We start from the raw sequence: 16,039 nt of genomic DNA, 5'->3' as shown, positions 1-16,039 counted from the left end.
AGTAGGACCCTTAGGTGGATCAGCTTCTCCTACCACCTCCTCACTCAGCACTACTGCATTCAGGTTGAGTCCAGTGTTGCCGCTGTTGTGGTTATTCTTTCTCCCAGTTTCATCACACTGTCATTAATTAAATTTCAGCTTCCAGTTTCACTTCCAAAATCCTTTAACAACTTTTTTTTTTTTTTCATTGAATTGTGACTTACTCTGTGTAGCACTGACATTTTCTCCTGCTTGAAATATCATTGCATTTTGGTGGCAAAACTATGGTATATTCTAACCTACAATATATGTTGACAATTTTTGCTACAAAAAAAAAAGGGTGAATGAGGTAAGAGATGTGAAACAGCAGATGATAGAAGATTTAGCTGTTGGAATTAGTGTGTGATTTTATATAATCATATCTATAAAGTGTGCCTGAATTTAGATGGATAGTTTCATCAGTATTATATTTGATGGACTTGGAAATGCAGTAAATACATTCTTATATGTGTGTTCTTTTTGCTTTGAAGCTCATTATAATTTTTCACTGAAAAGATAATTTTCTGGGAACATTAAAATGATTAAATCAGTAAATTGAGGTTGATTTGCAAGAACAGAATGAATGTCCTTATTTAGTCCATTAGTGAGTTTCAGTTTTAGCATAAATTATAAAAAAATAAATTTCAAGTTATAAAGTTACCATTGTACAGAAGTTAATTTATAAGAGGAAATCTAAGTATCAGTTCAGTTCAGTTCAGTTCATTCGCTCAGTCGTGTTCGACTCTTTGCGACCCCATGAACTGCAGCACGCCAGGCCTCCCTGGCCATCACCAACTCCTGGAGTTTACTCAAACTCATGTCCATCGAGTCGGTGATGCCATCCAGCCATCTCATCCTCTGTCATCCCCTTCTCCTCCTGTCCCCAATCCCTCCCAGCATCAGGGTCTTTTCCAATGAGTCAACTCTTCGCATGAGGTGGCCAAAGTATTGGAGTTTCAGCTTCAGCATCAGTCCTTCCAATGAACACCCAGGACTGATCTTTTGGATGGACTGGTTGGATCTCCTTGCAGTTCTCAGAAAAGTAAAAAATTCAGATCAGTCTCTTAAATAGCATTAGACCACATAGGGAATATTTTCTTTCATTTGTATGTTTATTATGTAATCAGAATCTAATGTTTGTACTTATCAATCAATAGTGTATTTTCCAGTTTTTCTGTATGTAGAGTTCTGTAGAATAAAATTTAAGACTGATTATATGTTTTGGTACTTTAAAATTACATTAAGTTATAGTGAATGGTAGGTAAAATTTGTGGTAAAATATTTATTCACCATCTCCCCCAAGTGTTCTTCATGTGAATTTACATGTTTGTATACTTAGTGACTTAGAAGTTCTTTCAGATGTGCTATCTGTTAGATTCTATGGGGACTATTCTCATGTTCCTTAATATTTTTAATATTAAAGACATTAAATGCACATTCAGTGACATTTTCAATTCATATGTGGACTTTGAGACATATATTCAGTTCAGTTCAGTTCAGTCGCTCAGTCGTGTCCGACTCTTTGCGACCCCATGAATCGCAGCACCCCAGGCCTCCCTGTCCATCACCAATTAGGGTGGGTTAATGTATTGTAAAATGTAGGACTTTCATTAAAATCACTAACTTTTCTTAGGTTATATTAATATCAGACTTACAGTTAAATCTGCATGTTACAAATTTATGTTAACCATACTGTGACAAAAGAAAGATATAATATTTAATATTTTGACAGCATAAAATTAAAGCAAAGGGTTGTTACATAAAGTAAACCTCTTTATACAGATTTACTGAAACACAAATTAGAATACCACTAATTCTGTAATTTTTTGATGTATGCAATTTCTATTTGTAAACTGGTACTTTAAAGTGAAACAACAATTTTGATTATGAACATAGATTTATACTCTTGTTTATTATTTCATCATGAGCAGGGACTGGCTTGTAGATTATTTACCCAGGAATGAGAAATCCTAGCCTTGAGTGCTGTCTCTACTACTTGTGTGTGCCAAGTCACCTCTGGGCTTAGCAGTAATAATGGGGCTTGTCTAGATTGTAGTGTGATGGGGAGCCAGAGTGGATAATGTGCAGGAGGCACTTCGCAAGGGGCCAGGGTCATCATCAGGGCTAGATGAATGCTGGCCGTTTCACCATTGTCAGTGTTATTATCAGCAACATTTGTTGAACGTTATCCAAATATAAAGGATTGTTATTTAGGAAACATGGTTTCCTTTGCTTTTGCTTTTTTTGACTGACTGCCATGTTCTTGCTGTTTTTCTTCTTTTAGTCATTTAAGCACTTCAGAGTTCAATATGAAATGAAGAGGAAACAGATTGAACACTTATTACAACCATTACATAGAGATGGTAAATTGTCACTTGACCAAGCATTGGTCAAACAGGCCTGGGATAGAGTGTCCTCCAGGGTAAGTCCTCTGATAATTCATTTCATTACATTTCATGTAAGTTAGTCAAGAATATTTTCTATCATCTCTTTCTTCACAATGATGTTACATCAGGTCCTCACGCCTCTGTCTGTGGTTGGAAGTTTTACCAGTGGGATGGTCTTTGTCCTCTTGTCAAGTTTTCCTTGAAGTTAGTGGAAGTGCCTGTTTAACAACTGTTTCCCTGTTTTGCCTGCCTTATTGACAAGACAACCCGCTGAAATCCTGAAAGACCACCTGGGTTACTTCTCCTTTTATATAATTTAATCCTGGGTTGTTTAGAAGTAACTTCCCAAGAATGAGGCCTCAACTTCTCCAAATTCCATAATCAGATTTCATCAACAGTTAGTTATCTTCCTGTATTCACATTTATTTTTATATTCTTTAATTTAAGCTTATCTTATCTGACCTTGAACTTGAAGGTAAATTGCTCTGTAGCTTTCATTTTAATATTTTGCAAACATTAAGTCCCAGATTTCAAAACCTCTGAAACTTCTATCCCTCATGGGAATACTTGTCTCGTACTTATTCCATTTTCATTTTTATAATCCAACTTTTCCCATTAAGCTCTATTAAAGAATAACTTAGATCCCACCCCCTCCCCCATCATTCCAATAAGCTGTGAAGCAGTACCTGACAATCAGATAAGTGGGAGAAATGATGAAATCATTAGAGAAATACATTATTATAGAAAGAATCCTGAATTCTCATTTTCCTCCCGAGATGTCTAGATGACCCTGATTTTTCTGGACCTGTTCTTATTATGTGGGAGATTTTGAAGGAAAGTATCTATGTTCTGAACTTTTCAAAACATTAGATTAGGACACAGATATTTTCTTACTTGGTGTTTATTAAATTAACCACAAATTAATAACTTACAGCATTTTGTAGCCTTTAAAATCATTTGGGGGAATTTTAGGAATTGTCCATCGTGTTAAGACACTGCCTTTCTACTTTGTATTTCAGCTCTTTGATTGGCATATACAACTTGATAAGTCTCTTCCTGCACCTCTGGGCACCATAGGGGCCTGGTTATATAGAGCAGAAGTGGCCCTAAGAGAGGAAATAACCATTCAGCAGGTTCACGAGGAAACTGCTAACACAATACACCGGAAACGTGAGCAACACAAGGTAAATACTCTGGCTGGAAAACCTTTCAGCCTAACGGTGCTAGTGTTACCAAATCAGGTTTGTTTGCCCATTACTCAGCGAGTCACAGGTTGAGACACTGAGGTTTGCAGCAGAGAAAGGGTTTATTCACAAGGCAGCCAACTGAGATGAGAGAACAAATTTCAGATCCATCTCCCTGAAGGTGAGGGGTTCTAAGTATTTATGGGATCAAGCTGAGCATGGGAAAGGTCACTGGAGATAAGAAATGGGTGAAGTGATCCTCATTCTGTGCAGATGCAACTAAGCCACAGATCTTTTCATGGGCTACATATTCAGAAAATGGTGGCATTAGCATCATCAGAGGGTGGAGTTTTGGGCCCTCTGATATCAAAAGGTTACCATGCAGACACTCACCCATGGTCAGATGGAGGGTCAGTGGACCTAACTAGTCTTAACCAGCTGGAGCTCAAACTGGACACAGCTGACTCCAAGTTCCTAAATTCAGCTTGGCCAACATCTTTTTGTTAAGGTTGTATGATACTTGGAGGACCTGCAAACTTTTATTAAAGCAAACCTGATCAGTGAAGGTAGGCTGTTGTTCTTCAGTTGCTAAGTCATGTCTGACTCTTTGTGACCCCACGGTCTGCAGCACGCCAGGCTTCCCTGTCCTTCACCATCTCCTGGAGCTTGCTCAAACTCATGTCCCTTGAATCAGTGATGCCATCCAATCATCTTATCCTCTGTCACCCCCTTCTCTTACCCTCAATGTTTCCCAGTATCAGGGTCTTTTCCAGTGAGTCGGCTCTTTGCATCAGGTGGTCAAGGTATTGGAGCTTCAGCAGGTCACAATTTATTATTTATTAACAGCTAACTGATAATACCCTTGTTTCACTAGTATAGTCTGGAACTTGCGCTGACTCAGGTCTCCCAGGCACCTATTCATTCTGGTTTGGAGATGTCCCATTTTCCTAGAAACTCTTTGATTTTCACTTCCCTCTTCTGTGCTTGTTATGACAATCCCAGTAGATTCATTTCCTGAGTTGCTTTCCAATAGTTCTGTTATTTTTTATCTTCATTTACTTTTGTTATTTCTCTTACTGTATTGTTGTCTTTGAAAATATAAGGCCATAGACAGTGTGTATTTTCATAATAGTGTGATTGGCCATTGGCTCCAGACTTCTTTTCCTCCTCCATTCTCACAGGAAGGCAAACCAAGTCACCAAGTTCTTATGTCCTGGTGCTTAAGAAGTGAGGATCAGGGTGCTGGGAGGGTTACTAGTGGCCTTAGAAAGCGGTGGGATTAGGCCTTGATGATCTCTTAGTCATTTGCGTTTTTCTCATTGCTTGGTTTGTTGTGCTTAGCATAAGTTCTAATACACTTCCTCTGCATCTTGTGATAGTACAGTCCTAACTTAAAATGCTGTTTTTTTAACTAACATCTCATTAATGCAACCCTGCATTTTGTGCAGTTGAATTTGTGTATCTCACTTACTGAGTCATAGTGGGAGTTAACTGTATATGTGGAAAAGAAACCAACAACCAGGTCTCACTTTGTTCTACTCTCCTGGTTAAACAAGAAAAAGTGAAAGTGTTAGTTGCTCAGTCCTGTCCAACTCTTTGCAACCCCATGGACTGTAGTCCATCAGGCTCCTCTGTCCATGGAATTCTCCAGGCAAGAATATTGGAGTGGGTTGCCATTCCCTTCTCCAGGGGATTTCCTGAGCCAGGAATTGAACCCAGGTCTCCTGAGTTGCAGGCAGATTCTTTACCATCTGATCCACCAGGTGACTTTTTGGTTAAAGCCAGCTCTCAGCCTGGCTCCTGCCCACGTTCATGCAGTTGACTGTGGTTGGAGATAAACACGCCCCCAGGCATGCTGACTAACCCAAGTGGGCCCTTAATGCTCCCCGGCACTCCAAAGGCATTTTTGGACTCTCTTCCCTCTGCATTTCTGGGACAACTATTTTATACCTTTTCTATTCAAACCTTCCAAACCTCCTCCTTCATCCTTACTCTTAGCTGATGACACTGCTTCCTATTTCTCTGAGAAAATAGAAGCAGTCAAAAAAGAATTTCCGCAAGCTCCCACGACCACATCAACCCACCTACACGCATCTGTGACCGAATACTCCGTCTCCTCTCCTGTTACTATGGATGAACCATCTGTGCTCCGAGCTAAGGCCAGCCCCTCCGCATGTATGGTGGATCCCATCCTCCCAGCTCTGTTCCAGAAGATAATGCCTGTAGTACTTTGCTTCTTTATTTTTTCTTTCTCTTTCTCTGCTGGATTTTCCCCACCCACATAAAACATACTGTTATTATTCTTAATAGCTTCTTTCTTAACCTTACCTCTCCTTTCAGCTATTGTCCTTTATTTTTTTTTAAGTTTATTGGGCTGTAGTTGCTTTACAATGTTGTGTTAATTTCTACTGTACAGTAAAGCGAATCTGCTATACATATGCATATATCTCCTCCTTTTTGGATTTCCTTCCCTCTTGGGTCATCACAGACCAATGGGTAAAGTTCCCTGTGCGATACAGTAAGTTCTCATTGGTTCTCAATTTTATACACAGGATCAATAGCATATATATGTCAATCACAATCTCCCAATTCATCCCATTCCTTCCCTTCCCCCTTGGTATCTATATGTTTGCTCTTTACATCTGTACCTGTATTTTCTGCTTTGTAGATAAGATCATCTATACCAATTTTTTCAGATTCCACATATATGCATTAATATACAGTATTTGTTCTTCTCTTTCTGGCTTTCTTCACTCTGTATGACAGTCTCTAAGTCCCTCCACATCTGTACAAATGACCCAGTTTTGTTCTTTTTCATGGCAGAGGCAGAGTAACATTCCATCATCTGTATGTACCACATCTTGGTCTGTTCCTCTGTGGGTGGACATTTAAGTCGTCTCCATATCCTGGATGATGTACATAGTGAGCTACTGTCCATTTTGTTCTTTCTTTTACAAAAGTGAAGTTCTTTGGAAGAACTGTCTGAAATCTCATTTTGGTTTCATACTCCTCCCATTCTTTCTAGAACCCATTCCAATCATGTTTATCCTTGCCCGTCTATCAATGGCAGGTTCATGAGGGTGCTTTTGTTCCTCACTCAATGACCAATTCTCAGTCCTCAGTTTACCTTTATTGGAAGCATTTTAGACAGTTATTCCTTCATCTCTGAACTACTTTACCCATTTGGTTTCTTAATTTTCTTTCTGTTCTTTCCAGTGTTTCCAGTTAGCCCACATTTGGTCCAAAATGTCCATGAGTGTATTTGGTTCATGGAACAAATAGTTTTGGACAGGGCCAAATATCAAGGACCTTTTGATGTGGACCAAATATCTCCATGGACATTTTGGATAGGACCAAATACAACCAATTATCAACAATCTTTTGGCATAAACCAGATATTTTATGGTAATTTTGAACAGGACCATATGGTCCTAAAATGGTCTTTCCTTGTCTTCCAACAAATATTTATTGAGCTCTTTCTATGTGCAAAGTAGTGTTCTAGGCATTTGTGATATACCCATAAGCAAAACAGACAAAACCTCTAGCCTAATATAACTTGCCTTTTCATAAGAGGATGCAGTTAAGAAATAATTAATATCATAAATAAACACATTTTATATTAGAGTAGAAGGTAGAAGGACAAGGAAGATTAGGTGGTGTTGCAATCTTAAGCAGGGGAGTCAGTGAAACCATACTGAAAAGAGAACCTCAAACATGCAAATGTGTTCCTATTAGAAGGCCTTTGCCCTTGCCAACATTTCTGGAATGTTCTTGTCTCTTTGCCTGAAATATTTTCCAGGCATTCTTCCTCATCTCCTTGGGCCTTTACTGAAAGGTCACCTTTTAGTCAATCCTTTCTCAGCCACCTTTTAGTCAGTCCTTTCTCGGCCACCTCTTTGAAAGGACAACATCCTTTCCCCTTCCCTATTCAGTTTTCCTCTTTAGCACTATCTTCATCTCCAATGCTAATTTAATTATTTATCTTATTTATTGCTTTATCTCCTTCAGTGTAATCTCAACTCTGTAAGAGCAATGATTATTGTTTGTTTTTTACTCTTGTTATAAAAAAAAAAAAAAAAAACAGCCTCTAAAAATGGTTTTAGAAATATCCAGGCTTTCAAAATTGTAATTGGGTCAATAATGCTAATCATACTTTCTGAGAATTTGTTCCTTTGACTAAGTTTTCAAAATTATTGGCATAAAATTATTCAAAATATTCTTGTGCCTGTAGTTAAGCCACCATTTCCCCCCAGTTTTGTTTCTTTGTACTTTGTCACATTCCTTAAATGCACTTTTAGCATCCTTAATTTCCTCTGTTATATCCTAGTGATCTTTTCCCTTTCACTTTCTTACCAGAGGAATGACAGATTCACTCTTTTAACAGCATCATTCTAGTGCTGTGTGAGGATATGGCTGGACTGGTCATAGAGGGTAGAAGAGAAAAAATTTCAATGATCTGGGTAGGGTGGCTTGAACAAAGGTCATAGCTACAGAGATGGTAAGAAATAGATTCTGAGTATATTTCAAGGGCAGAACAAAGAGTTTTTAGCATTAGATATTGATTATGAAGAAAGGGGAGTCATAAATGACACTATGATTTTTCAACCAAGCAGTTGGAAAAATGGCATTTCCATCAGTTGAGATGGAAAGGCAATGAAGCAGATTTGGGAGGAAAGATGGAGTTCAGTCTGGGGGAAGGTAAGTATGAGACTCTTTCATGTCCCAGCGAATATGCGGAGTGGGCAGTGGGAGATAACAGACAGGAGGGGGCCAAATAGTCAGAGTCCTTGGTATATAAAGGGATGTTAAAAGCTTGGAGACTTATATTAAATAAATACATGTAGACAGAAAATAAGTCAAGAGCTGAGCCCTGAGGGAACCCAGTATTAAGTAAGCTTCAGTGTTTATAGTTATTATTGTTGTTCAGTCACCAAGTTATATCCGACTCTCTGTAACCCCATAAACTGTAGCACGCCAGGCTTCCCTGTCCTTCACTATCTCCCAGAGTTTGTTCAAACTCGTGTCCATTGAGTCAGTGATGCCACCCAACCATCTTATCCTCTGTTGCCCCAATCTCCTCTTGTCCTCTATCTTTCCTAGCATCAGGGTCTTTTCCAGTAAATCGACTCTTCACATAAGGTGGCCAAAGTATTGGAGCTTCGCTTTCAGCATCTGTCCTTCCAATGAATATTCAGTGTTGATATCCTCTAGGATTGACTGGTTTGATCTCCTTGCTGTCCAAGGGACTCTCAAGAGTCTTATCCAGCAACACAGTTGGAAAGCATCAGTTCTTCAGTGCTCAGTCTTCTTTATGGTTCAGCTCTCACATCTGCACATGAGTACTGAAAAAACCATAACTTTGACTATATGGACCTTTGTCAGTAAAGTTATATCTCTGCTTTTTAATACACTGTTTAGGTTTGTCATAGCTTTTCTTCCAAGGTGCAAATGACTTTAAATTTCATGGCTGCAGTCACTGTCTGCAGTGATTTTGGAGCCCAAGAAAATAAAACCTGTCACAGTTCCCACTTTTCCCCACCTATTTGCTATGAAGTGATGGAACACTGAACAGTATCTAGATTAACAATGTAAAGAAGCACAGTGGGATGCTTCTCTGTGGGAATGATCTCTGTTTGTCTCCAAGGCAAACCATTCAATATCATGGTAATCCAAGTCTATGTCCCAACCAATAATGCTGAAGTTGAATGGTTCTGTGAAGACCTACAAGACCTTCTAGAACTAACACCCAAAAAAGGTGTTCCTTTCATTATAGGGGACTGGAATGCAAAAGTAGGAAGTCAAGAAATACCTGGGGTAATGGGCAAATTTGGTCTTGGAGTACAGAATGAAGCAGGACAAAGGCTAATAGAGGTTTGCCAAGACAATGCATTAGTCATAGCAAGCACCCTCTTCCAGCAACACAAGAGATAACTCTACACATGGACATCACCAGATGGTCAACATCAAAATCACACTGATTATATTCTTTGCAGCCAAAGATGGAGAAATTCTATACAGTCAGCAAAAACAAGACTGGGAGCTCACTGTGGCTCAGATCATGAACCCCTTATCGCCAAATTCAGACTTAAATTGAAGACAGTATCAAATCCCTTATGACTATACAGTGGAAGTGACAAATATATTCAAGGAATTAGATCTGATAGACAGAGTGCCTGAAGAGCTATGGACAAAGGTTCATGACATTGTACAGGAGGCAGAGATTAAGACCATCCCCAAGAAAAAGAAATGCAAAAAGGCAAAACAGTTGTCTGAGGAGGCCTTACAAACAGCTATGAAAAGAAGAAAGTGAAAGGCAAAGAAGTAAAGGAAAGTTATGCTCATTTGAATGCAGAGTTCCAAAGAATAGCGAGGAGAGATAAGAAAGCCTTCCTCAGTGATCGATGCAAAGAAATAGAGGAAAGCAATAGAATGGGAAAGACTAGAGATCTCTTCAAGAAAATTAGAGATACCAAGGGAAATTTTCATGCAAAGATGGGCTCAATAAAGGACAGAAATGGTATGGACTTAACAGAAGAAGAGGGTATTAAGAAGAGGTTTCAAGAATACACAAGAACTATACAAAAAAGATCTTCATGACCCAGATAATCACGATGGTGTGATCACTCACCTAGAACCAGACATCCTTGAATTTGAGGTCAAGTGGGCCTTAGAAGCATCACTATGAACAAAGCTAGTGGAGGTGATGGGATTCCAGTTGAGCTATTTCAAATCCTAAAAGATGATGCTGTGAAAGTGCTGCACTCAATATGCCAGCAAATTTGGAAAACTCAGCAGTTGACCATGGGACTGGAAAAGGTCAGTTTTCATTCCAATCCCAAAGAAAGGCAATGCCAAAGAATGCTCAAACTACCACCCAATTGCACTCATCTCACACACTAGCAAAGTCATGCTCAAAACTCTCCAAGCCAGGCTTCAACAGTACATGAACCGTGAACTTCCAGGTGTTCAAGCTGGATTTAGAAAAGCCAGAGGAACCAGAGATCAAATAGCCAATATCTGTTGGATCATCAAAAAAGCAAGAGAGTTCCAGAAAAATATCTACTTCTGCTTACTGACTATGCCAAAGCCTTTGACTGTGTGGATCACAATAAACACTGGAAAATTCTGAAAGAGATGGGAATACCAGACCACCTGACCTGCCTCCTGAGAAACCTGTATGCAGATCAGGAAGCAACAGTTAGAACTGGACATGGAACAACAGACTGGTTCCAAATAGGGAAAGGAGTACGTCAAGGCTGTATATTGTCACCCTGCTTATTTAACTTATATGCAGAGTACATCATGAGAAACACTGGACTGGATGAAGCACAAGCTAGAATCAAGATTGTTGGGAGAAATATCAATAACCTCAGTTATGCAGATGACACCACCCTTATGGCAGAAAGCGAAGAACTAAAGAGCCTCTTGATGAAAGTGAAAGAAGAGAGTGGACAAGTTGGCTTAAAACTCAGCATTCAGAAAACTAAGATCATGGCATCCAGTCCCATCACTTCATGGCAAACAGATGGGGAAACAGTGGAAACAGTGGCTGACTTTATTTTGGGGGGGCTCCAAAATCACTGCAGATGCTAACTGCAGCCATGAAATTAGAAGACGCTTGCTCCTTGGAAGAAAAGCTATGACCAACCTAGATAGCATATTAAAAAGCAGAGACATTACTTTGCCAACAAAGGTCTGTCTAGTCAAGACTGTGGTTTTTCCAGTAGTCATGTATGGATGTGAGAGTTGGACCATAAAAAAAGCTGAGCGCCGAAGTATTGATGCTTCTGAACTGTGGTGTTGGAGAAGACTCTTGAGAGTCCCCTGGAGTGCAAGGAGATCCAACCAGTCCATCCTAAAGGAGATCAGTCCTGAATATTCGTTGGAAGGACTGATGCTGAAGCTGAAACTCCAACACTTTGGCCACATGATGAGAAGAAGTGACTCATTTGAAAAGACCTTCGTGCTGGGAAAGATTGAAGGTGGGAGGAGAAGGGGATGATAGAGGGTGAGATGGTTGGATGGCATCACTGACTCAATGGATATGAGTTTTAGCAAACTCTGGGAGTTGGCGATGGACAGGGAGGCCTGGTGTGCTACGATCCACACGGTTGCAAAGAGTCGGACATGACTGAGCAACTGAACTGAACTGAACTGAGTGGGATACTCAAATTCCCATAAATTTGATTTATGGGAAGTCCAATTCCATTCAACAGATACTTGTTAGGATATACAATTAATTTTAGAACAAAATTCCAGAATATACAATTAATTTTAGAGCAAAATTGATGGCTCTGCTTTTTACTATGCTGTCTCAGTTTGTCACAGATTTGTTTTCTTCCAAGGAGCAAGCATCTTTTAATTTCGTGGCTACAGTCACCATCAACAGTGATTTTGGAACCCAAGAAAACAATAATGAATTAAGCAGTTAATAACTTGTAATGACTTCTGTTCTGGAGTCTCTTTGTCTGATATTGATGCACACTTATGATCCTTCTTTTATTAGAATTTGCCTGGCTTGTTGTTTTCTATTCTATTAATTTCAACCTATCCTTGTTCTTAATGTTTCTGAATATCTCTTTTAAAAAGCAGATAGTTCTATTCTGCTTGCCTAATTGACAATCTCTGCCTTTTAATAAGTAAATATATATTCCATTCATATTTATTTATAATTATTGATATATCTGAATTTGTTTCTACCATTTGTTTCTATTTGCCCTACTTTTTCTTTCTTTCTTTTTTCCCTACATTCTTCCTGTTTATAAGTTAATTGAAGGTCCCATTTTTAAATTTTTTAATTGGAGGAAAATTGTTTTAAAATGTTTGATTGAGGGGTTTTGTTGTTGTTGATTTTCTTGCCTATTTTTCTTATTCCATATTTTCCCTAAAACTGTCTTCAAGTTATAAACTGCAGTTGTGTAATGTGATTGTCCTTGAAATTATACCATAGATACTTAATGAAATTGAAAATCAGTGTCTTGACCTCCTCTTAATCCATATAAGGAATTAAGAACACTTTAACCAGGTCCTACTCTTCTAACTTGCAAACTGTTATTGTCAAGTATTAAATTACGTTTTTCTAACACTGTGGATGTATTGTTTCTGCTGGTTCTCACTCGTGGTAGCCTGTCTCCTGTGTTTGGCGATATTTGCATTCTTCCTTTTGTGTTTGCATTTGCTATCAACCAGAGACACATCAGCTCTCTTTGAGGGTTCTGGCTAAAATGTTGAGTTCTCACTTTCAATATTTCTCACATTATTCAAGTTCCAAGACTTGCATGGTATTGATATCTGTCCAGGACAATCAGCTTTTTCAATGATCTTGTTCATAGTTCTGTAATTCAGTTTTGGGTCATGCTTTACTGAAAATGGGAGACTTAAAGTTTCACTTACTTCCTGTGAGCCCACTAGTGAACTGAAGTCATACGCTGTGCTCAGCATCTGGTTGCTTTGTAGTGAGACGGCCTTTCAGAGGACCCAGCAGCATCACACCATCTGTATTCTTTTGTCATGTTTGAAAGTGTTTTTGTTTGTTTTGATTTCTTGTCAAGATTTTTTTCAAGTCATTAGATATAGAAAACTACAACAGGGAAAGCTTCTTGAAAGACATCTGGACATTTGGATATTCCAATAGAGTCACAGACCCCCCCAACCATACATTAACAGGTTAATTTGTTCACACAGAACAAATAAGAGGTGGGAGTGGTGGTGACTCTAAACTTGCCCTGAAGTCATTTGGGGGAGTTTCGGTCAAGACAAAAGCTGTAGAACTGTGTCTCCAGGTTAAGAAGGAGGCAGACAAGTGATTGAAATACTCAAGGCAGTAGTTGCTCTAGGATGGTCCTCTGTTCTCTGTGATCAGCTCTGAAATGCTTGTGGTGCCCTCCCACTGGAAACAGGGAACTTGTGAATATCTGTGCCATTACCTGCAGACTCAAAGCACATCAGAAGGTGATAATAGCAAATACATATCAAGATAGAGATAGTTTGGGCTTGAATTTTTTTCTACAGTGTAACAAATAACATCCTCTGAACTAAAAGAAAATTAATCCCTTATGTTAACAAACACATATGACTTTAGCATCTTAATTTATATATAAAAGCCTCCATTTGTATCTATCTAACAAGTATCTTTCTTATGTTTTAGGCTGTTTTCTTGCTTCTGTTTTCTCCGATTAATCTACTAAATCTTAGCATGAAACTATTTATTAATTAATTAATTTAAAATATATATATATATTTTTTTATTTGGCACACCAGGTCTTAGTTGCAGCATGTAGGATCTTTAGTCTCTGGTGTGATTTGCAGGACCTTTAGTTCTGGCATGTGGGATCTCGTTCTCTGACCAGGGATTGAACCCAAGCCCCCTGCATTGGGTTGCAGAGTCTTAGCCACTTCTTAGCAGGGAAGTCCCAATAGAGTGTTGATTTTTCTAATTCATTCTGGTAGGTTAATGTATCTTATTTTTCAATGACTGACAATCTGTTGGCTATTTACTCCGCTGTTGAGAAACCACCTAAGCTCTAGAAAATATGGCATGAACCTGCTTCACCTCTCTCCTTCTTTGCTTTTATGTGAGAAATTATCTAGGAATTGTGAAGGACATGTGAATCTTCATATAAATATGTCTTCTGACAGTGAAAAACTCAGAAAACAAATCTAAATAAATTATTATAAGTTTTTGGAGTTCTGTACAATCTAGACAGAATCTTTACAAACATCACATTTACCCTTCCCACTGTGATGTCTATGGGACATTCCCCATGCTTGTTTGAAATCTTCTAACCATAGGGTGTTTTCCTAATATGTTGTAATGTAATTGATTTACTTTAAGATGGCAAGCAAGCATGACTTTAGGGTAGCCTGCACACACTCAGAATAAAATAGAGAATTTAATATTGTTAGTTTTAACTTTAAAGGGTTAAACTAGTGATACCTAGTTTTAAGCTTTGGAAAATCAATAGATTCAAAATCAGGGAAAGAGAAAAATGCTAACATTTATCGTCTATAGCACTAACTACATCTTCCTTTGGACCATGTGCCTTTAAAATGTCTGAATGCATTGCCGTGCAAGTGTCATGTGTGTTTAAAAGATGCCATAATTATTAGCTACGGCTCTAGCACAGGGCCTTATGGACAAGCAAGCCAGGCTCCTGTACAAGGTAAAAGCCCGCGTATGGCTGTGGCAGCACCATCAAATTGTTGAATACATTGACTCATCCGTGCAGGCTGAAAATTATGCTTCTTAGCTTCCTGTGAACATGTTTCCTCATTTTTTATTTTTTTAAAAAAAATTTGTATCTTAGGATCTGCTTCAAAACACAGATGCCCACAAAAGAGCATTCCATGAAATCTACCGAACCAGGTCTGTGAACGGGATCCCAGTGCCACCTGATCAATTAGAGGACATGGCCGAGAGGTAAGAGAATGTCTGATTTTGAATGAAGTGTAGTTAAAAGGCTTGGTGGATGCTTTTTTTCCATGTCTTTTCTTTCTGAATTAATTTTTTTTTTTTACATAGACGCTTGCATTTGGTACATAAAAACTGGGTTCCCAGAGCCTATGCTAAGAATGCCAACATTCTAATACACAATTAGTTGAAAAGAGTAAACCTGTATGTATCCACAGCCTGAAAAATCACAGAAATGGTTTCTTCAGAAGCTGTATTTTTATTCAGCACTGTGAGGAACATTATGTAATATTGCAAAAACAGCTTCTAAAAGAAACAGATGAGAGCGATCTTGGCAGGAGAAAGAACTAAATCAAAGACTTCAATCAATCGTGATTTGCCTTGAAACCCAGAGCTAGAAACCGAACCAGCTTTCCTGAGAGTGATTGATCAGCCACAGTTTAGAAGACCTTGTGCCTGCGTTTTATTTAATACTGACGTGTAACAGGTTAAGTAAGCCCCGTTCTGTTACTATTAGTTACATTCTGTAAATTCTCCGTGTTTTGTTTCTAGGTTTCATTTTGTTTCCTCCACATCAGAGCTACACTTAATGAAAATGGAATTTCTAGAATTAAAGTACCGTCTGCTCTCACTGCTGGTTCTTGCAGAGTCAAAGCTGAAGTCTTGGATCATCAAGTACGGGGGGAGAGATTCAGTGGAGCTCCTTCTACAAAACTACATCGTAAGTCTCCCTGCAGCTCCGACAGAGGTCAGAGGACCCCTGGGTTTAGCATCTAATACCTTCCAGTTTACTGGACATTGTTACTTTTATCTTGAATTTAAACCTTAAGTTACCAGTGTGTAAAATGGGTTTACTGTAAATCTGTGAGCTTTTCACAGCAATCTGAAATATACACCTGTCTTGTTTGGAGTATAAAATGTTTTTCAACATTAATCATATTGAGCCAATTTTGATGAGCTTTCTTGCTTAAAAAAAGAAAGTTTTTGTATTGCATCCAACTGATTGTGAGCTCACCACTGAAGCTGACTTAAAGTACTTA

At 38.6% G+C, this 16,039-nt stretch overlaps 1 protein-coding gene across 1 annotated transcript in view; it reads left to right on the top strand.

Annotated features, from left to right (window-relative positions):
* SYNE1 (spectrin repeat containing nuclear envelope protein 1) overlaps positions 1-16,039 on the top strand; it is a 466,580-nt gene that overhangs the window by 128,812 nt on the left and 321,729 nt on the right. The window contains exons 12-15 of the mRNA XM_061130284.1: positions 2,303-2,440; positions 3,425-3,589; positions 14,896-15,008; positions 15,552-15,720. Of these exons, the coding sequence (XP_060986267.1) occupies positions 2,303-2,440; positions 3,425-3,589; positions 14,896-15,008; positions 15,552-15,720 (585 nt within the window). The remainder of the gene's footprint in view (positions 1-2,302; positions 2,441-3,424; positions 3,590-14,895; positions 15,009-15,551; positions 15,721-16,039) is intronic.

This window comes from Dama dama, chromosome 26 (assembly GCF_033118175.1).
Source record: "Dama dama isolate Ldn47 chromosome 26, ASM3311817v1, whole genome shotgun sequence".
Taxonomy (NCBI): domain Eukaryota; kingdom Metazoa; phylum Chordata; class Mammalia; order Artiodactyla; family Cervidae; genus Dama; species Dama dama.
The sequence above is the reverse complement of the archived record's forward strand: the minus strand, read 5'-3'. Positions and strand labels throughout refer to the sequence as shown.